Genomic DNA, 24,119 nt, shown 5'->3' on the forward strand with positions numbered 1-24,119 from the left:
TATCCCTGTTTCTTTCCTCATGTCTGCTCCTTTGCTTAGAATTCTTTTCCCACCCTCCCGTCTTTTTGCCTAGCTGATTCCTACCTGCCTGTTCAGCCCCTGTACCTGGTATACCTATCCCCATGAGGCTTGCCTTGTTTTCTCCTGGCTACATTAGGAGTCTCTCATCTGCTTCCATAGTCTCCTACACAGGTTTCTGTTACTGAATTAATGGCAGTGGATTATAGTTACCTATATACCTATTTGCCTGACCAGACTCAGAGCTCCTAGAAGGTAGGTGTTATGTGTGAACTCATCTTTGTATCCCTCGTTACAAAAAAGTGCACGTTCTGCTTAGTGAAATTATTGATTGAGTGAATAAACTAATAAACACAGGCATGTGACTGAAAGCTAAAGGAATAATCTTAAGTACCTACTTGATGTATTAGTTTCAGGGAGTCACTAAAGGGTTTTGCAATAGAACATTTACATAAAATATGAAATATTTAACTATGGATAATTGATACGTACTAACTTGTTTTTTTTACAAGTATCCTAATGTGACTGGCTTGTGTTGGATTCTTAAGATTTTAGAGGGCAAGTTTACACTATGTGGTAGAGTGATAAATGATGTTGAAACATAATACACCATCTTAAAGGAAGTAGCCTCTTAAATTTATTGTGGGTTATTCTAACTAAGGAGTAACATGCCGCCTATTAAAAGGACTAAAATTTTGTGACAAAAGAATTTTATTGAAACTTAATTATTAATGTCACACATTTTAAACCTTAATTAGAAGCTTAAAAGGAATTTCACACATTAATTGAAAGAAAATAAATGAAGTTAATAGTGAATAGGATTTGGAGGTACTCAAAACTTCAAGTATGTAAGTGTGAATTACTAACCATATAAGAAACTAGTTTTAGAATTTATCCAGACATCATTATGCTATTTTGGTGTGATCTGTCTGTTACTCCCAAAGGGTGACTAAATTTCAGCAGAAGTGAACTGAAAATTAGTTAAGATACAGCAGTACTACAATTGATGCTCATTATTTTCACTAGTTGAGTTTTATAAAGTTGCCATGAACACTGAATTAGCAAGTACCAAACAGCTGCTCCTGGGAAAAATACAGATGTAGGTTCCTAAATGCCTTTGGTCACACCGTTTTTATCACCTGATCGACATATAACTTTGTTTTATGTGTGTTTCATTTTAAAGACACCTTATTAATATTTATTATTGATTTTATGTGCATTTGAAATGGTGAAATCACCAACAAAATGTCTTACTAGTATGCGCATGTCTGTGAGTGACTGCAAAAGCACTGGTACCAGTAAATTTGGGGAGGGGGTAAGGAGTAAATTTCCGACTGGCAGATTTGCACATACAGATTCTACAAATAGTGATCAACTGTATTTTGAGATGCCTTTGTAGTTGCATATGTGGATTAGCCACACTTTTTTTTTAATATATGAAATTTATTGTCAAATTGGTTTCCATACAACACCCAGTGCTCATCCCAAAAGGTGCCCTCCTGAATACCCATCACACACCCTCCCCTCCCTCCCACCCCCCATCAACCCTCAGTTTGTTCTCAGTTTTTAACAGTCTCTTATGTTTTTAGCCACACATTTTGATATTTATTTAGTGTTTATTCTGAGTTTTAGTACAATGCTCTATAATCTGTTGTATGATAATCTAAAGAAAACCCATCATTGGGACAATGAACTTCTTCTTATTCATCACTATTGTTCCTTTCTTTCCCTTGTACTTTCAACTTCCCCTCCAACTTCTCTTATTGTGCAGGAAACGAGTACTAGATTAAGAGTTAAGACATATAGTTCCAGTATTAACTTTGCTCTTACTTTGAGGTGGGAACTTGGACAATTTATATGGCCAAGGCAGTATTTTCTTCCCATTCAGCAGAATGATTGTGTTGTGCCAATCTCTAGGATCTTTGTCAACCCTAAAACTCTGTTATTCTATATATGCAGATCTTGGAAAATTTAGGTTCTAAAACAAGTCATAACACTAAATAAAAATGCATTTCCATAATTATACTAAGATAAAGCGCTTAGACTACATAGGTATTTAAAAGCACAGGAATATGTTACAATGTATTCTTTCAAATACTCAAATTTTAGGGTGCCTGGTGCAGTCAGTTAAATGTCTGACTCTTGATCTCCGCTCAGGTCATGATCTCATGGTTCATGAGTTCAAGCCGCATGGGGCTCTGTGTTGACAGTGCAGATGCTGCTTCAGACTTTCTCTCTCCGTCTCTCTCTGCTCCCTACTCCCCAGTTCATGCTATCTCAAAATAAATAAATAATTTCTTAAAAAATATTTTTAAATAGATGTAGTTTAAAAGATGGGAATATAGGGGTACCTGGGTGGCTCAATTGGTTAAGCATCTGACTCTTGGTTTCAGCTCAGGTCATGATCTCCTGGTTTGTGAGTTCAAGCCCTGCATTGGGCTCTGCTCTGATAGCACAGAGCCTGCTTGGGATCTCTCTCTCCCTCTTTCTCTGTCCCTCCCCAGCTCTCTCTCTCTCTCTCTCTCTCTCTCGTCTCTCTCTCTTTCTTTCTCTCTCAAAAAATAAACAAATACCTGATACAATTTCTTTTAAAAAGATGGGACTATATAATTTGTTCTCGTTTTTTTATTCATGAATTATCAAATGTAGTAGTTTCAGCTGCTGTGCTAAGCTCTCTAGAGGTACAATAATAAGTAAGTTACAACTTCTTTCCTAAATAAGCTCATAGGTCAAAAGGGAGGCTCAAGTTATACAAGTAACTATATTCAATACAGTAAGTATTGTATTAGCTTTATGAGGTTAAAAGAAGTAACAGTTCTTTCTCCCTGAAAATTGGCACCACAAGAAAGAAGTGTTTCACAGGCAGACACGTTATGTGGGTCTAAAAAGCTTTTGAAAAATAAGTAGAATTTTGCCAAGAAAAAAAGGAAAAGAGAAATCACTCAAAACAGAGGAGAAAATACTTTAGAGCACACTCAGGCATGGAAAAACACCGAGTATGCAAGGAACTCTTCGTGGTCCTTTGAGGCAAAAGTACAGGATCTGAAGCAGGGCAACATCTCTGGAAAGATAGACCGAGGACAACTTGTGAAGAATCTTGAATACCATGCTGAAGGGTTTGGTTGTGACTCTCTAGGAAAAAGCAAATCATTAAAAGTTTCTCACAAAAGGGACATATAAAAACAGATAAAAGACTCAATTAGAAGGAATTCTATGAGCAATCTGACTTAATGTCTGGTTCTATCCTGTGGGCACCAAAACCTGTAAAAGTCAGGCAGTGTGCCTTTCAACTACTTACATACCTGAGGGTGCTTTGTGACTCAAGGCGAAACATGAAGACAAAAAGATTAGTTGACAGTGACTGAAAGCATTCTATACAACTGTACTTCTCCAATGTGGATGCATGTTGGAAACATCAGGGGAACTTTAAAAATGCTGCTGGCTGTGTCTCACCCCTATTGATTCAAATTCAATTGGCGTGGGAAGAAGTCTAGGCATTGAGAATTTTTCAAAGCTTGCCAGGTGATTCTAATATACATTCAAGTTTGAAAACTGCACTAAAACAAGAATCTATTGTTCCTGCAATTCTAGAAGTTATGTTTCCCCAATTTTAAGCTATCTGAAATTTGGATACTTCCTATAACCCTTCTGTGTGTTTCATTTGGAGTTCCTTTCTTCTTCCCTCTAAAATGCTCTTGTTAAATTTATGTGTACATCGTATAACCAGTGGTGTCTTCGAAAGGAGAAGATGTACTGTGTAAAATATAATAACTTACAAACAATGAAATATAAAATATATACAGCAGCTGGGTCTGTTCGTTTCCTTGCTTGGTATTCTGGTCAGTGCCCTCTTCTTGCACTGAACTAGCCCCCATGCTCCTTTGTCTTCTGATTTCTACCTCTTATTTTGCCCCCTTATTCCTACCAACTTGCTCCATATGCAGTCTCTTAATTTTGAGTCTTTAGTCAATTGTTTTCCATTGGTTTTTACATCAGGTATATCTTTCCTCCAGTATGCTCAAAAAAGCCTGGCTGTAGTGATATAAACCTTTCACTCTAACCTTAAGACACTGTCTTTTTGTATCCCTGTTTGTTGTCATTCCCTTTTAGTTTCACTCTAGTGGCAGTGATAGGTTTAAAATCTTTTTGGCTAAAAGAAATGCCTTCCAATTTAGAGTCATTGCTGAAAACAGATCTCTCATTCTTATAGTGCTTATTTTTCTCTCCGTCTCTGTCTCTCTTTCCCCCTTCCTCCCACCCTTTTCTCAAACATCCCCCAACCCCACCCCACAGTGCATACACTCACCAACCAAAATCTCAGGAATAGCTCAGAAGTTTACCATAAAAGATGAAATAATGGACAAACTGTAGGTGGACTTTTAAAGTGAGAAATGATGAGCACTATGGGAATCATAAGTGCCCCAGGAATGTTCAGTGCCAATGGGAGAAAGAGAAAACAAATCTGAGGGAGTGTTCAGGGTTGCTGTTAGGATTAGCAACTGAATGAATTTGCAGTCTTTTTTGGATATTTGTTTTCTTAGTCTTCTATCATTATCTCCACTGTAATGTAATGGGCATAGGCTCTTGCTTTTCTTGTTTACTCTTGTTTTTCTACTGCCAAGCTCATTTTCTTGTACATGGTAAATGTCAATTAAATATTTTCCAGGGGTGCCTGAGTGGCTCAGTCACTTAAGCATCCAACTTCGGCTCAGGTCATGATCTCATGGCTGGCTCCTGAGTTCGAGCCCTGCGTTGGGCTCTGTGCTGACAGTTCAGAGCCTGGACCCTGCTTCAGATTCTGTGTCTCTCTCTCTCATTCAGCTGCATTCCCTGCTCATGCTCTGTCTCTCTCTCTCTCTCTCTCTCTCTCTCTCTCTCTCATTTCCCAAAATATAAATAAACATCAAAAATTTTTAAATATTTTCCAAATAATTGAATTAATGTGTGGAAGGAGTAGTAAGAGAGAATAAAGCATCAGATACTTGATTTTTAGCATGATCCTAAATTCGTGGTCATATATTTAATAAAAGCACCATCTAATAATAATGTTTATCAGGGAGATTTTGCTTAATAATTATTTTGGGGAAATATTGTAGTTATGATAACCACTGTATTAATCAGTAATGTGATATTGCTGCATAAATGACTACATTAGGTTGTATTCCTAGAAATCTCTGCTCCATTCCAAGAAGATAGTTATTCTGTTATGCTGGGTTATTTATTTACTGATGTGAACCCCATATCCTGAGAATGACATCTGCAAATTGAAGTGTATTCCATAGATGGCAACCAAAACACAGACCATGTGGTTTGAAGAGTGGTTCAATTGCTTGTCAAAGGATAGATGAAGACAAAAGAGTGTATGTAACACAGAGCAGGATTCAAGGGACTGATTTTAGACCTAGTCTAACTCTCCCCTTCCACAGCTATGGACAAGTCGGTTCTCTTTTGGCCCGTTACCTTTCTATAAACAAAAGGGAAAGTCTTCATAACTCTCTAACCTTCTTTCCCAGCTCTTTTGTTCAAAAAATGTCAATCTTATGTGGACATGGGAATTATATTCAAGTAATAAAAGCTATTTATATGTAAAATGATACCAGTTTAGTTAGTTTTATTTTAGAAGGTAGAATTAGCCCTAAACAGGATTTATAGAAGGAGATTTTAGTTCAACCTCAGGGCAATTTTTTAACCATTACATTAATGCAATAAGATAAAGCCTTATTGTATGAAGTAGTGATGCTTCATGTGGGGATCATGTAGGGAAATTATTCATCAGGTTAGAAAATGAACTTGGTAACACCTTCCAACTAGAGTGTATTCTAATTTTGCTGTCTAAGGCTTGACCTCAGGACCAGTGTTTGAGCAAGCTTGTATGCCAGTATATTGAATCGAATAAATGGTTTTCTTTTGTCATAAAGTAAGGAGGGCGGGAACCATGGAGCACCAAAACTTCGTCTCTTTGATTCGCTCTATCACGTTCAGCAGGTTCAAGGTCAACTGCCGCCATTAATGATTCCCGTGTTCCCTCCTGATCAACGGACACTGGCTGCAGCTGCCCAGCAAGGATTCCTTCTTCCTCCAGGCTTCAGCTATAAGGCTGGATGTAGTAAGTACCATTGATTTTCCATTTGGGAGTGGGTGGAGGGCATGGCTTTAAATTAGGCAATTTAATGTTCCTGCCACACCAAGAAATGACATCACTCATATAGCATTTTTATTTTCAAGAGGAAACACACCAAAAGTGTAGAAAAGGATTTATGTTGCTTTTTAAAAGAACGTAGATTATTTCTACGCTTCTGAAGCCAATATTTGCTCTTAATAATTCAGGTTCATAACTTTCATTTCTCGTGTATTTTTCATAATATGAATATAATTTTCAGGTTCAATTTGTTTTTGCAAAGATAAGATAGGAAGATGCTTTTCAATTGCTTTCCACTGCCTTTTAAGATAAACTCATTTCCTAATGTGAATTAGTTGGCCTTTCCTTATCTGTCTCCTGCCTACGTTTACAGCCTAATTTCTCACTAGTCTTCTTTTAGTTCTTAGACCAAACCATACTCTTTCATGACTCTGGACTTACAATTTGTGAGTGTTCACTCTCTTTAGTATTCTGGACATCTTTCTTTTTCTTTTGTTTTTTTTTTTTTAATATGAAACTTATTGTCAAACTGGTTTCCATACAACACCCAGTGCTCATCCCAACAGCTGCTCTCCTCAATGCCCATCGCTCACTTTCCCCTCCCTCCTACCCATCATCAACCCTCAGTTTATTCTCAGTTTTTAAGAGTCTCTTATAGTTTGCTTCCCTCCCTTTTTTTTCCCCCTTCCCCTCTCCCATGGTCTTATGTTAAGTTTCTGAGAATATTCTGAACATCTTTCAACTCAGATCAGGGAGAACTTGCCTAACCTAGTTAGATCCCTTTCTCTTAGTTCCTTTGGATCCTGTATATTTTCCCTTTTATTTTAATTTTATGTAAGTTCTATGAGAGCAAGTGCTGGCTCTGTCTTATTCATTGTTATATCTAAACTTTTAGTACAACATTCAATTACTTGTTATGAATGAATGAATGAATGAATCACCACTTGTTACAAACACTACAAGGGCATTTTTGCACTAAGTGAGAAGTTATTCCAAGATAATTGTTTATATTGCTTACTAATTTTAGATGCTGGTGATTTTATAACTTTTTTCTTTTTTTATCAAAACTGAAATTGTATATTGTTAGTTGTGTAAACACTCTAATATTTCACTTTCCAGAATTTAAATAGCCAAAATGCCAACTATAATCTGTTAAATAAAAATCATAACAAATTCCAAAGAGATAATAGACCACTAAGCAACATATCTCCTGGAACATTATTACCATGGCCAGAAAGAATATAGAGAAGTCAAGCTCATTAAAATATTTTTATTGATAAAAGTAAAACATCATCGGAAACAATTAGTGAAATATGATCATCTTTTACATATTCATGTAGAATATTGTATTGTAAAGCCCAGTATATGTGGGTTCGTTTATATTTTAATAAATTGTCCCATTAACATCTTGCTATGCTTCAGTATTTATTGCATTTGAGAAACTCTATCCAACATTGCTAGAGATCAGATCTAAGCTTCCTGTAAAAATGATGTCTTGGATTTTCACATTTTAACATTTATTCTTAGTCTTTAAACATTTCTCCATATAATATTGAAGAAGTGAGATGCATTTTTTTTAAATATACAAAGCCATTTGAGAAGAGTAGATTGCAGCTACAGAGTCTAGGTAAAAGTGAACTAAACTCAGGACTATAAAAATTCACACTTGTATGATATTTTTCCCTTTGCAGTTTTGAAACTACTCTTTCACGTCTTTCTCTTGACTTTGGTTTCATGTGTTTTAAGATGGTGTTCTCACTCTGGGTCCTGAGTTTATTCCTTTAATATTATTTTACACATTATTCTATCTTCATAGATTGATTCATTCAGAAACACCAACATTTTTTATGATTCAGGACTATATTTATCTTCTAAACATTTAAGTTGTAAGAATAATTTAAATTCTAAATATAGGATTTTAAACTCTGTTGCTACACTAAATTCTGAGTTTTTAATGATAAAATTTTGTTTTGTTTTGTTTTGTTTCCATTTTCCTAAGGAATTGCTATTCACCTTAAACGCACATTGCCAATGTGTTTTTTGGTAATCTTGGTTATTAAAAAGAAAAACAAAAGACACTTTTGAAAATCATCAGTTGCCTGAGATTGCACCTGCAATATGTATGTATAGACGAGTTCTGTTTTCCAGAAAGGCATTTTTTAAGTAACTGTAGAAATAAGTCCCATCAGCAAATATTGTACTGAAGAGAAAACCATGTTGCGTATGAACAATAGAGTAACTTTGGGCCTGGAAAAGGTCAAGGACACCTCTGCCTCACTCCCATTTGCCAGAATTGGCATGCTAAATTTGTTCAGTGTTAATGTGATGTGGCATGGAGAAACTTCTCCCTTTCTAAAATCGTTCATGTATTTATGCCTTTGGTGCTTAAAATTACAAATAATACCATTTCTTTTGTAACCTTGGAAATTAAGTAGAATATAGCCTTTACAGCCGCTGGCAAGCCTGAACTGAGTATGATGCCAAACCCTGAAACTCGGAAGCCAGTGGCACAGTGACGCTCTGGCACTTTGACTCAGTTTGGGTGGAAGCACGAAGTAGTCCAGGCTATTTCCTCACTAATCACATTGCAGGAAAGAATAGAGATAGGAAAGGACATAAATCTTGCCATCTCTCTTCAGTGGGTCTCCTTATTTTCTCCCCAGAATTGTCAACAATACGTCAGTTGTTTTAATTTGAGTATGATTACTTAATTCTCAATGAAGAAGACTGACCAACTCATCTCGATTTGTGTTTCAAGCGAATATCAAAGACATATTTGGTGGTATCAGAAATTCAAATGCTTTTCATCAGTCCATTCATAGAAAGTATTGATGATAAATTTTTCCATTTAGACTATGTATCTTGATCAAATAAATAAAATAAAAATCTCTGGAACTATACGAGAAAGTTCAAATGTTCTCAGGAGGGAAAAGATAATATAAGAACATTAAGTTGGGGAACCTAAGCATCACAATTGAGTGGGCATCTGCTGTTTTCAAAAAAAAGAAGCTTTCTGTTGGACATAAAGATATTTTCTCTTTGAAAAATATAATAGTGGAAGTATGGCATAGAATGGAGACCTACTGCTGGATTCTCCCTTAACTGTTAAAATGAATGTCAGTAAATAATAGAAGAATAATTTAATAGCAGTACAACCAAAGACTTCAGAGCAAACTGGCTACATAGTAAAGAAGTTTTAAAGAATGTTGTAGTCCACTCATATCTGTGAATATGTAGATCAGTTTACAGATATTGAGTTATTATTATCAGAATCTCAGGTTCTGTTTTGGCATTTGCTATTAATGAAATCAAGTATGAAACTGCACTTCTTCATGGATCCGTATCTAGTTATTACTTTTCTTACTTATTTTTTCAATGTTTACTTATTTATTTTGAGAGAGAAAAATGAGTGGCTGGGGGAGGAGCAGAGAGAGAGAGAAAGAGAATTACAAGCAGGCTCTTCACTGTCTGCACAGAGCCCGACGAGGGGCTCAAACTCACAAACTGTGAGATTATGACCTGAGCTGAACTCAAAAATCAAATGCTTAACTGACTGAGCCACCCGGGCGTCCCCCTACTTATTTCTTAATATCTAAAAATACTTCCAAACTTCTAAGGTGGTAGAGATAATGGTGTATTATTAAGTTTAATATTTTTAATATATATAATAACTTGAAAATAATTACATAAAAACACTGGTTTGATCAATCACCTCAATTCATAGACCATTCCACACAGGGGAAAAATTAATGAAATAATCTGTATTTTTAACTTGTCAGTTCTATGAAAACTGTCAACTAAGTTGCTATATGTAGACACACCCCAATTTTTATAGAGCATAATTAAAAATCCCAATTTTAAATTATGTTTGTGGGCACCTGCTCATTTTAATCAGTAAACTCTCATTAAAGTTCTTGGAATAAATTTTAAAACTAACTAAGTTTCCAATACTGAATAATAAAATAAATGGTGTAAAAATGAATTGGTTCAAGTACACTTTGGATGGTTGAGGAGTCCAAGGACCCAGTACACTTCCCTCTGCTGAAAAGTCTAAATGAAATCCTAACCTCTTAACCAAAGGGTTCAACCTGTGAACCACAAAAGTTTTTTCATCTAGACTTTTGTGAAATACAATGTACACACATCTGACACCTAGAGAATACTTCATGTCGCAAGAAGACCCCACTTTTGTGTTCACTCATATGGCAAAAAATCTAACAAATTTCACAATAATTTTGAATGTGTATATTGGTTTTAGCATTTTAAACTTGAGAGAAACTTTTGACATAAGGTGGTTGAAAGTCCTAAGTTTGGCTAATACCAATTTCACTGATTCCAACTTCCAGTTCTCTTTCCAGGACACACAGCTTCCTCACACCCCACCCTCAAAGTTAAATGGCGTTCCCTCAGAACACATAGTTTGTAGGCAGGAATGAGAGGAATAGGTGTTTCTCTTTTCACTAATAACTACAGTGCTCTGCTCCTCTTCTTTTTGTTTGGGTGTAAAATTTCTAGTCATATAATTCTAACAGCTGCCTTAGAAATTTGTGACAGGAACACATTTTATGCGGAAATAAAAAAATCTGCAGGAAGGCAATCCAATAAAATAACCCATTTTCTATATACAGCATAAAACAAACAGTGGTAAAAGAGTTGGCTCAAGAGTTTAGCCCAAAGTGTCAAATTGAATGTGTCACATAGCTGCAGATAGTCTTTCCCCATAGATGGGCATGTGCCTAGTGCTGAAGTTCCCAAACTGTGTGCTAAGGTACCAGGGTGCCTTTACTAATTCACAGGGGCATACAACATATTTTAAAATTTCAAGGAAAATACAGAGACATCTGTCAGACACTACATAAACTACCTTAGCTGTTTAGACCTTTACTACTTAACAAAATGGAAGAGTCGGGTATTTCTTTTGTCCTGCAGGTGCCATGAAAAAATTATTGAGCTGTGGATGGTGCCTGAATCCAAGAAATTATAGGAACTTTTGGCCTAGTCTAGTACATGTACATTTAAAAACTTAGTATGACCTATCTTACTAGAAAGTTATTGGTGTCGACTTATCATATTACAATCATAGAATGGAATATTATAACAAAATTTATCTTGTACTTATGGGTTATGGACAATATTGTATACATAAAGCAGTTGATTCATTTGTCTATACCAGTTGATTCCTGTGTCTATGTGACTTCAAATAGTTAACTGTTTTTTTGTTTCATTTTGATTTAATTAACCCAGTGTGAAATACACAACTACAAGCTGAAAGGTACTTGGAATGAGAGAACGTGGACTTGAATTAAGTTTTGCCTTGTTCTGCTACCGTGATTGTCCTGTGCAAGTTACTGAGCTTTCTTTTCCTCATCTATAATATGGACTGATAACACCCATTTTACTTAATTGTTTCAAAGATTAAATGGGATTGCATATGAACTAGTACCTAGGTAGCATTGTGCCAGGAAAACACAGATCTGGTTTAAAAGAATGTATTCTAAAACCACACCTGGCAATTAATTGCATTCTGTATCCTATCCAGGATCAAATTCGTTCAACCACACCTGAATGGGGCTTCCTCTGACTAGGAAAATTGAATTGTTTAGAGAAAAGTATTACAGTGCTGATGGAAACCATTTGTCTCATGTAGATACAGCCTTAACTATTTACATCATAATCACCAAGTTTTAACTTTTTCTGTTGTCATTTTCCACTTGTATATTTATCAAAGCTCATGGTGGAAAAGATCAGGTGATTTGGGTTTTTTTTTTTTTTTGAGAATGTATTTAATCATTGTTTTGGCTGTATGAAACTAGAAATATATTCACATACTTTCCACATTGATTAATTTTTCAGAAATGTGCTAAATAAAATAGCCATATAACGTTACTGATTGAAATATTTAATTGCCTTATGAGATTAGCTTAAATAAATAGAAGTCGATGAGCCAAGCTTAATAAACTTAAAATATGCTGTATTTATTCTTCATCAGTTTTCTGAACAGTATTTCCGCTTCTAATAAAAAAGGAAACTCTCAGTTAATTAGTTCCTCATACACCACAATAAAATTAATGTTTAGGAGTTAAATACCATAAACTTCCTCAGGCATATTTGCTGATGTGTTCCTGTTTTTGGTTAATGTCACATGTTTCATTGTTTAATGGGGATATCATGTGGGTTCCATTATATCTCTCTCGTGTAAAGGGTCCATGTGTCTGGCATTTTAGGAGACTGCATGCTAATTTCTGATTTAACTGTGTCAGCTGACATACAGGTCGTTGACAATCAGTGCTGAAACAATCACCGAATCACAAGCTAAAAACCATTGACATGGTACGCTTTTATCAAATTGACAAAATAGGAAACATGTGTTGTCAGGATCACATACTGTAGGTTCTTTGTACATTAGCAGAGAGAAGAGGATGTAATCATATATTCAGGCTTCTGTGTTTGTGTGTTTTAAAATTATTGTGACCAGCTCTTCTCTACCCACCCCCCCGAAACACCTTATAAACCAATGACTTTGGGTGAACACAACTTCATTGTAGAATTTAGTCTATATATGTATGTATATATATGTATGTATAATAAATATATATAATTTATATTGTATTTATTATATTTGTAATATATATTATATTAGTATATAAAATTAGTAATATTAATAAATATATATATATTTATTTAAAGAATTGCTGTGGTACCTACACAGCCAATCATTTAAATTGCCATCTGAAATAAGTTAGACTGGTGGCTTAAAATGTGAGATGATTAAAAAGTAAAGAGAATTGAGTGCAAAAATGTATATAACATTCCACAATTATGGTGGAAGCTACCCTCCAATTCTCATGGGAAGGATGTTTTTAGGTCAATAAAATGTGGTGTTTTGTTTTTTTTTTTCCTAAAAGGGAGTTTATAGTATTTTTACAAGATTCATCACTGAGAGAAGGGAGATGTATGTTGTGACAAAGTGTCATAACTTGGTATAAAAACAATAGCTTATATTGTGCCTTATTGTTTATAAAACATAGACACATAATTAATTTTAAGCATCATAACTCTGTGAGCTGATAACTAAGCTATGTTAGTAACTACTGTTGAATCCCGTCCTCCCAACACACACACACACTACTATCAAAATACACACATGAGCAAACACAAAAAGCAAAAGCCCCTTTTTCAAAAAATTCCTCAGATTTTACTAGACCAAAAATATATACTTAATCTTTTAATCCATCTTGTTTGCTTTTTAACACTTAAGAACATAAGCATGCCATTCAATTTAAATATAAACCCATTTGGGTCAGTTTTTCCTTTTTTGACATAGTTCTTGATAATGTAGATTTGTCAAATGGAAAGAAAGAGTGCTTGGCTGATGACACTCTGTGCTCTCAGCCAAGAGGCCTCACAATGTGGTATTACCATATATGACATTGCCATAGTCCAGCCTAACCCTCAGAATTCTAAATTTATATCTTTCTGGCCACAGCAAACATGGAATCTCATCTTTGTAGCAGCCTCACGTGAAGGTCATCAGACTGAAATGTAAGCCCAGAAGGGCAATATTTTATTTGAATAAATTTATTTGAATAAAAAATTTATTTGAATAGAACTGTCAGTGATACCAAACACCTCTGTTCTCCGGTGTGCATATTCTTTCACTGTAGAAAATTCCATTAGAAGACAAACTGTAGTCATGAGGTTGATAGGAAAATATGGAAACAGAAAAAGTATTTAGTAAAACAGGTGAAGATAGTATTTGCTTACAACTCTACAATAGATACATATCTTCTATAGGGACGGAACAAGTCATGCTCTTATAATATCATGTGGAATCATATACTGTTTTAGGTTTATCTACTTTAAAAATTTTTTTTTAATGTTTATTTATTTTTGAGACAGAGAGAGACAGAGCATGAACGGGGGAGGGTCACAGAGAGAAGGAGACACAGAATCTGAAACAGGCTCCAGGCTCTGAGCTGTCAGCACAGAGCCCGACGCGGGGCTCGAACCCACGGACCGTGAGATCATGACCTGAGCCGAAGTCGGATGCTTAACCGACTGAGCCACCCAGGCGCCCCAGGTTTATCTACTTTAAAGGCCAAAATAATATTAGTTGAAACACGGTGAAAGAATATTTTTTTCACTTACATAATAGTCCAAACATTGCTCCTGTGGTAGCTCCATAAGAGCAAATCCCAGGCTTGTGCTCTTATTATGCCACCTTCCACAAACTATAGTTTCTGTCTTAGATATCTTCCCCAGCCACCATATCCCCATTCCAGCCAGTGGAAAGGGCAGAAGAACTACAGCGACTTTTTAAATAATACCGTTTCCCTAAAAATTTATTTTGGCTCTATAGTCAAAGAATATTTTCTTACACCTACTTAATACAGTCATCTCATAACAACCCTTCGCATTTTTTCCTAATATATTAAAGATAGCACCTGCTGACTGCACAAATCTCAAATGACGTAGAAGCATAGAAAACAGAAACCGAGGGGCGCCTGGGTGGCGCAGTCGGTTAAGCGTCCGACTTCAGCCAGGTCACGATCTCGCGGTCCGTGAGTTCGAGCCCCGCGTCAGGCTCTGGGCTGATGGCTCGGAGCCTGGAGCCTGTTTCCGATTCTGTGTCTCCCTCTCTCTCTGCCCCTCCCCCGTTCATGCTCTGTCTCTCTCTGTCCCAAAAATAAATTAAAAAAAAAAAAAAAAAAAAAAAAAGTTGAGAAAACAGAAACCGAAAGTTGTCTGTCTACACTCATATGCCCCTATAATCCCACTCCCCATATGTAATCACTGTTAACAATTTGGTACTTATTTACCAGAACTATAGATAGAAATATGTATGTGTTTATATATAAATAAGTATATACATTTATTTATATATAGATACATATATGTGATATGTAAAATGTGAACATATCTGTAGGTTGTAATGTGTATGTAATGATACATAGATGTTATATATATATATAACATCTATGTTATTATATATTATTCAGTACAAATCATATATATATATATGATTTGTACTGAATAATATATAATGTATATGAGGGTAATGTTCTATGGATTATATTCTACTTATAAATTAAAAAAAAATCACGACTATCTTTCCTCTTCTGTACTTTTATTTTTTAAAATTTTTTAAGATATTTATTCATTTTTGAGATTGAGAGAGACAGAGCGTGAGCAGGGGAGGGGCAGAGAGAGAAGGAGACAGAATCCAAATCAGGCTCCATGATCTGAGCTGTCAGCACATAGCCCAATGCGGGGCTCAAACTCACGGACTGCAAGATCATGACCTGAGCTGAAGCCAGACTCTTAACTGACTGAACCACCCAGGTGCCCCATCCTCTTCCATACTTTTAGATCTAACTTCTCCTGCATAATATTTCATTAAGCTGGATTACCATATTCTATTTGCATTTCCCACTAATGAACATTTAATTTTGTCTACAATATTTACAGTTAAATAATTCTACAGTAAACATTTTTGTGTGCACATATTTGCCCCAGATCAACTCTTCTAGTCCCAGTATATGGCATTTTACTTTCATTCATTTGTTACTTTCTGAATAGTTTTCACCTGAGAGATTGCCTCTAAATTCTAATGCTCTCTGAGTTGGTTAATGGAAGGTCTAAAACTTTGAAAATTGACTCATCTGAGTCAAGCTATAAATAAGCATCAATGAGACTTGTAATCTGAAACTATTAATTGTCTGGATTTAGTCAATTCTGTTAGAAAAAAAAAATTAAAGGGGCGCCTGGGTGGCTCAGCTGGTTAGGCGACTGACTTTGGCTCAGTTCATGATCTCACTGTGAGTTCGAGTCCCTCATCAGGCTCTGTGCTGACAGCTCAGAGCCTGGAGCCTACTTCACATTTTGTGTCTTCCCCTCTCTCTACCCCTCCCCTGCTCATGCTCTGTGTCTCTCTGTCTCTCAATAATAAATAAATATTTTTAAAAATTTTTTGAAAAAAAAAATTAAACAAGATATCAAAAGACCTTGGTAATCAAAATCCCATTTCATATTATTCTGTGCCCTTTGGCTAGTCATTTCCTCTTTGTGCCCTAGATTTTTAATCTTTAAGTGAGCTACAATAATGTCTGCCCTACTCACTTCATAAGGGGATTGTAAAAATTGTGCATTTCTGAGGAATTTAAATTATAATATAAATATAACATATAATTATTATTTATTAAATGTAGAAGTCTGTTTTGAACATTTAGAATGTGACATAATGAAAAGAATTTCAGGAGTTTATTCTAGGTCACTATACTTCTAACCAAGACTTTTGCATTATTTGGTTTTCTTTTTTTTTTTTAGGGGGAGGGGAAATGCCATAACGGTTCTTAATTTCCAGAGTTCTAAATGTATCATTCTAGTAGGAAACTCTAGACCAGAAGTCATCCCAAACATACAGCTCACAGGCTTATTGTTACAGGGGCTAGGAAACTTCCTGTTTTCAACCTACAGTTTCCAGATTCCAGCGACACTCCAGGAGGAGGAATATCTATCAAAAAACCATGATAGACAGAAAACTGGAAAGGTTATAAAAGGTGTCAAAGAAATGAAATGCTTGCTAAACCTTAGTATTAAAAGTGGAAAATAAAAACTAGCATTTGCTTTTATCATAAGTGGCTTATACCAATGCCCCTCTGCCAAATCACTGCTTTTAAGTACCTGAATCATTTGGGGTGCTTTTTTCTGTGCCATTTATTTCCTCATAAGACACAGAAGCAAAATATAGACATAGTAATCTAATGTACGTTTGGATATAGAAGCTGTTCCTTAATTAATGATTCTCTTTGAGCAGCTTAAAATGAATTATTGTGCAATAGCTTAAATGATGCCTTCGTAGCAATACTGGAATGCAGGAGGAAAAGGAGATTTCTTTGATTCATTGTCACCTTTTCAGGGATACTCAGATTTCTTAGATAATTAACCCAGGAATTTTCATTAGGACTAGAATTCATTTAATTTATGGGCTAAGAGGTAAAGAAAGAATGCCCTATCTCTTATAATCAGAAATGTCTTCCCATTTTGAGAGGCATTTCTTAAAAAAATTATAACCTCTTACTAAACTAGCCAACTGAGTAACTATTAGTTAAATAGGATAAAGTTTTCATTTGCTATGCTACATTAAAAAGACATAAAAATATTTTTTTTATTTTTAAAAACTTTTTACTGAAAACACCTGTGACAGAGCAATTGAGAACAATTATCTCAAAATATCTTTTGAAAATAGATGTTTAGTCAAACAAAGGATAATTATTAATCTTATTTTCTCAAAATTCACATGAAATATTTCTATTATTTTATGAGAGTCTCCTATAAAATATTAGCATTTCTCACAAACAAGTTTCAAGTATCAAAGTCCTATTCTAACAAATTGATAAAACCCCTTTACCTTAACTCACGTATACCATATCAGTTGTTCTGAACTTCTTGACTTGGATTCCACAAGACGATTTAGTGGAATTGTTATAAATTTAACCACCTAAAAGGGAGGGAGGGAGGAGACATAGCTGAGCATAGTACTATAAAAAATCAAAGTTCAACTCACTTGGATTTATGAAAGTCTAAATTGATTTGAACAATCACAATGAAAGATTTTGTTTTGTCATTTGTTTATATATAACATCTTTTTTGGTAAACACTTTGACCATACTCAGGTACTTTAATCCATCATAATAGTGGGTTCCTTTTAATGAACAGAAATTATGTTAAGATTTAGGAATTTCATATTATTTATTTCAAATACTCAATGAGATATGACTTGCTTTAAAATTAAAATTTATAAAATAGACAGATTATGGAATATTATAAAAGAATAATTTGATAAATGAAAATATTTTACAGAACATTCTTTACCTCTTCTGGGTCCATATTTCCTTATATCCCCAAGCTCTAGGCTTCTCTTTCCTCTTGATTTCCTATTCTACTTTTGTATCATTGGTTGCTGAGCTAACACATCATTATTGTTTGAATTAAACCCTGTCCAAATACTAATTTGTTCCTTATTTGTATAATTATTTGCTTACAATCTGTTACTTCTACTAAACTGTAAGCTTTTGATATGGGAAGAGTGGTCTCCTGTGTTGATATTTGTTAATTTCTTAATTAAATGAATTGTTTCTTCATTTATTCAGTCAGTAAACATTTTAACAGCCTGTGCTATGTATTTAACAGAACCATGCACTTTAACAGTTCCTATGCTAAGAACTAGGGATTTAAAGATGAGTAAGACTGAATCTCTGCCTGTAGGTTGCTCATAGTGTAGTTGGGGAGAATGGGACATAAACAGATGTAATATGATAGACGTATGCCTAGAATTTTTGATGGAGGTCAGGGGAAAAGGAATGAATTCATACTTAAGAGAGGTGGAAGGTGTCAGGAAAGGCTACTTGGAGTGGGGACCCATAAGTCAAATTCCAAAGGATGAAGTGGGGCAGGCAAAAAAGCATTTGAAGAAGTTGTCCAGGTGAAGGAACACAGAAATAACATTCTAAACAGAAGAAAACAGCCTGGATGAAGGCTGGAAAGCGAGAGATGGAATGGGGTGTACATGGACCTATAACAGTTCAATGATAAAAGTAAATTATAAGGCAAGAAATGATGAGTAGTGTGAGGACCTAAGAAGAGACAACTCAGGGGAATATTTATACACTGTGTATGCTCCAGGAAATGAAAAACCATTGGAGGTTCCTCCCATTCTTACTTTTAGGCTTATCCATTTATTCATTCAGCAGATATTTATTATCTATTGTGCACCAGGCATTGCGGCTCTTGGACCTCTTTCATCTTGTCTAGTCTTACATATTTTTTAATTTTTTTTGACATTTATTCTTTTTTTTTTTGAGAGACAAAAAGAACAGAGCATGAGCTGGGGAGGGGCAGAGAGAGAGGGAGACAGAATCCAAAGCAGGCTCCAGGCTCTGAGCTGCTAGCACAGAGCCCCATGAGGGGCTCGAACTCATTCACTGCGGGATCATGACCTGAACTGGAGTCGGATGCTTAACCAAATGAGCCACCCAGGCACCCCTAGTCTTATATTTTTACTGAGGATCTAACCCAAGCTCAGCCCTTTCTCCGATTCTTTCTCAAATGATTTGAGTTTGCATAAATTCTTCTTTTCTCTGGTAATTTTTCTCTTTCTTATTCATTTGATTTTCATCTTATGGCTTTGATTTATTTCAATCTTGATATCTGTATGTCTTATTTGTGAAACTGAAAGTGTCATCAAGGCAAGAACTATACCTTTTATTTCTTTGTGCCCTCCACATAGTATTTGATACATATTAGTTGGATAAGCTCTAAATGAATGTATCTATTTGAAAACTGAAGTCTGTGTTTGCATAGTGTTCTAAAAATAGTCTATGATGTCTTCTAAAATAATACTTTTTTTCTAAAAATAGTCTATGTTTTCTAAAATAATACATTTGGGGTTTGTTTTTTTGTTGTTTGTTTTGTTTTTTTGTTTTTTGTTTTGTTTTTACTCAAGTACTAATGTTTATAGTACTTACTATAGTATAGTAAGTATACTATAAGTATACTATAAGTATACTTATAGTATAGTATAGTATAGTATAGTATAGTAAGTATAGTATAGTCCTGGACTTTTTTTTTGTAGAATAAGAATAATTATATCTACCCTACTGAATTGTTGTGAAGATTAAGTGAGATTTTATGCACACACGTAAATATGTATGTGGATGTATATATGTGTGTGTGTATATATATATACATATATATATATATAGTATTTTAACAGTGCTAAAATTCAACAAATACTAGTTGCTCACATTCCAAATTAGTAGGAAAAAATGAATTATTGAAACAGGATGTTGGAGCAATTGAATAACTACTTGGGTAAGAATGATTCATTCTTTAAGTAATTTACTAAAATAAAAGCCCAAACTATAACTTTTTTTTTCTTTTTTTTTGCTCCTGTCTCTCTTTTCTCCCATCAAATTGGTCATCAAATCTGTCTCTCAGATCTCCTTCCCTTATGCTTAGTTTAGGCCACTATCATTTCCCGCTTGATTTATTGCAGTGGTATTTAACAAGTCTGTCTCCAGTCTCTCCCTCTTTCAGTCGATTCTATCCCTTGCCACAAAATTGATCTAAAACACAAATCAGACTATGTCACTCTCCTGCTTAAAATCTTTCAGTGACTTAACATTGCCTTTGAAGTAAAACACAAGATTCTATAAGATATGTGTTCCACCTCCTTTTTAGCTGCATAGCTTACCCTTCCCTTACCGCATCAGACACACTGAGAGTATTTAAATATTCTCGAAAGTAGGGGTCAGTAAAAGATGGTGGTTATTGTTCGCACTGCCTGATCAATGGCAGGAGGCTCCTTCCAAGCCAGAGGAACCCACTGATTAATCTATGGTTCCCTAAGATGAAAGAAAGCAATTTTCTTCAAAAGTTCTGTCCATAGTGTCCTTTTTAATGTCATTCTTTCCTTAGATTCCTACAGAGCTCTGTCCATCTGGAAGTTAGAGTGGTAAAAGCAGAATGTTTTAAGTACTATCTGAGAAAATGGTGAATTAGAGCAATTTTGGTTATACTAAATGGTGGAAGCTTACTGTGGGACTCTAGCAAGTAGAAGACATGGAAAGTAGGTGATAAAATGGTCCTGAAAGGCAATGCCTTAGTGAAACTAGCTATTTTTAAACATTTTTTAAAGTTTATTTATTTTTGAGAGAAACAGAGACAGCATGAGCAGGGGAGGGGCAGAGAGAAAAGGTGAGAGAGAATCTCAAGCAGGCTCTGTGCTGTTGGCATGGAACCGGATATGGGGCTCAATCCCACCACTATGAGATCATGACCTGAGCTGAAATCAAGAGTCAGATGCTTAAACGACAGAGCCACCCGGGAGCTCCTGAACCTATCTATTTTTAATAGACATTTTAGCAAATAACCTTTCTTGACACTGTTTCCAAGTTAAGTTCTTCTTTTCTTGAGGTTTTCAGAGTACCTTCTACACTACCTTCTGATTTGCTCATTGTATCATCCAATTGGCTTATATGTTTATCCCTCTCACTTGATTAGAAACTTGTCTAGGGCTAGGATTGTGTGTGTATGGGTATGGGATTTAAATTTTGTATTTCCCAGCACCTAGAGAAGGCAATCTGGTATTTGTCAAGAAACAAACCAAACCAACCAACCAACAAAACACCATGGAGGGCTAATAAAGGAATGCATCTCCTTGTTTCAGTGAAAATAATGCCATAAAACTTTCCAGAACATTTATACTAATCCATGGATGAAAGGATGTAGGTCCTTGACCCGGGGTAAGGATATATTTGCTTTGACAATCTTCCTGAGCCTAGATAACCTTGTTGGGAAATACTGTTTTTCTTACTTTATTATATATCAGAGAGGTAAATCCTTCTTAATGTCAGTAGGGATTATTATGATCTAAATATTCATTACTTTAACACTATTGCAATTAACATGCTTTCTAAGGGGTTATTGGGTTATTTAATATTAGCTATATCATTTATATCAATAGACACTATAAGCTAGGTTGTATTCTGAAAACAATTGACTAATATACCTCACATATTTTTCAACTTTTTGAAAAAAATTGTTTTGAGCTAGAATTTTCCATACTTGGCTTTGAAATAAGAAGCCAATTAATTTTGGAAAGGCTTAGGGAAAAACTGTTCAAATGGTTAAAACCTAGGAAAGAGTAAAAGATATTACTTTTAACTAGTTGAAAGTCAATTTGAATAACTTACACATGGTCGAACTTTAAAAGTCAGAATTTTCCATTATTTAATTTTACTAAGTACTTCATGAGGTATTTACAAAATAAACCTGTTAAATAAGGGATGGCACAAATAGATGACAGTATTTACTTCAATAAAGGATCTTTTTTCCCCAGTAGGTCTAAATTACTCTTTTGCCATTAATAACCACCCTTGCCCTTATTTTTAAAGTCTGATAGATTCTGTGTTTGCTTTGGACACCAGCATATGCATGCAATATATTTTGAATTTAATTAAGAGTGAAATTGCTATATTGGCCAGCTTCACAGCTATTGTATTTGTATTTACTTAGTAACTTGGGACAAATTTGAGTCAAACTAGTTTTGGATATCTGGGTCTGAAAAATTGGTAATAAGGTAGACATGCTTCAAGTTATGTATGTTTGTATGCTGAAAGGAGACGGTTGTGATAATGTGGCACCTTAGACACAAACTTTTGAAAATTAGTTGATATCCTGTTTATGACTATATAATTATATCTTGGAAACTGTATATGATTAAAGACACATATTAGCTATCACAGTCTCTTTAACTCCAGCTGCCAGTCTTTTGTTTTCTGCAATTTACTTAAACATCAAATACATTGATGTGTGGCTATGTATGGCAAACATTAGTTTGCTAAGGCTACCATAACAGAATAGCACAAACTGAGGGGCTTAAGCAACAGAAATTTATTTATGGAGGCCAGAAGTCCAAGATCAAGGTGTCAACAGGGTAGATTTCCTTCTGAGTTTTCTTTCCTTGACTTGTAGATAGATGGCCATCTTCTCCTCTGTCCTCACATGGTTGTCCCTCTGTGTTGTTTGCATCCTAGTCTCTTCTTCTTATAAGGATAGCAGTCTTGTTGAATTAGAGCCCACCTGTGTGACCTCATTTAGGATTTCAACATATACATTTGGAAGGAGGGAGCACAACTCAGCTTATAACACATATATACAATTATTTAGCTTGTATAAATGCATATATATATATATATATATATATATATGCATTTATACTCACACATACAATATGGGATGTGTATAATATGATAGTTATTCATTCATACATGTACAATTGACCCTTGAACAACACAGGTTAGAGCTGCACAGGTCTTCTTCTATGCAGATTTTTTTTGATAAATATAATACAGTACTGTAAAAATATTTTCACTTCCTTATGATTTCTTAATAACATTTTCCTTTCTCTAGCTTACTTTATTGTAAGAATGCAGTATATAATAATATAACATATAAAATATGTGTTAATTGATTATTTATGTTATCAGTAAGGCTTTCAGTTAATAGTGGCCCTTAGGTCCCTGGGGAGTCCAAGGTTATACCTGGATTTTCAACTGCATGGGAGTCGGCACCTCTCACCCCTGTGTTCAAGTAGCAACTGTGTGTATATATATCCAAGTAGATCCACATATATACAAAGGAAAATAGACTATATTCACTCATTAATATGCATTAATGAATTTAGAAAATGAAATGATAAAAGATAAAATACCAATATATGCATTTTTAAAATTTATAGAATAATCTAGATTTTGATAATGAACTTTATATGTATGTATCACACTCAATTTGTTATTAACAATTAGATAATAGTAATTGAGAAGTGCCCAAAATACCTATGCAGGTGCTTGCTATCAATCCAAATGTATGAGGAAGTCTTTGTCCCTAGGTTCGAGATCTGGGGTCATTTTTTTTTAATGTTTGTTTTAGTTTTGAGAGAGAGAGAGAGAGAGAGAGACCAAGGGGAGGGGCAGAGAGAGAGGGAGACACAGAATCTGAAGCAGGCTCCAGGCTCCAAGCTGTCAGCACAGAGCCCGACGTGGTCTTGAACTCACAAACTGTGAGATCATGAACTGAGCCAAAGTCATTCGCTTAACCAACTGAACCACTCAGGTGCCCCCAGGTCCAGGGTCATTTTTAAAACCCCCTGCTACCTAACTTCTTTAATGATACTTGCTAAAACTTTATTTCATAGTCATTGCCGTGTTGTATCCAAATAGCCTCCAGTGTGGGGTATTAAGTTTCCCAACTCCTTCCCTTCAGTCTCTTTTCCCTCTACTTTATTCTATCACCTATCAGGTAAACTGATTTCTCTCCATTCCTTCAGCATGTCATACATGTTTTAATGTGTTTCACCCACCCAAAACATCTATCCCCCCTCTACCTGCAAATCTTCAAG

At 35.1% G+C, this 24,119-nt stretch overlaps 1 protein-coding gene across 23 annotated transcripts in view; it reads left to right on the forward strand.

Annotated features, from left to right (window-relative positions):
* Positions 1–24,119, forward strand: part of SOX5 (SRY-box transcription factor 5) — a 1,021,816-nt gene that overhangs the window by 884,668 nt on the left and 113,029 nt on the right. For 19 of the 23 annotated variants that reach the window (XM_058743357.1, XM_058743360.1, XM_058743362.1 and 16 more), the window contains one exon: positions 6,001–6,124. In XM_058743357.1, coding sequence (XP_058599340.1) covers positions 6,001–6,124 — 124 coding nt within the window. The remainder of the gene's footprint in view (positions 1–6,000; positions 6,125–24,119) is intronic. The other 4 variants (XM_058743352.1, XM_058743354.1, XM_058743369.1 and 1 more) reach the window with 1 other exon arrangement.

This window comes from Neofelis nebulosa, chromosome 8 (assembly GCF_028018385.1).
Source record: "Neofelis nebulosa isolate mNeoNeb1 chromosome 8, mNeoNeb1.pri, whole genome shotgun sequence".
In the NCBI taxonomy this organism is placed as follows: domain Eukaryota; kingdom Metazoa; phylum Chordata; class Mammalia; order Carnivora; family Felidae; genus Neofelis; species Neofelis nebulosa.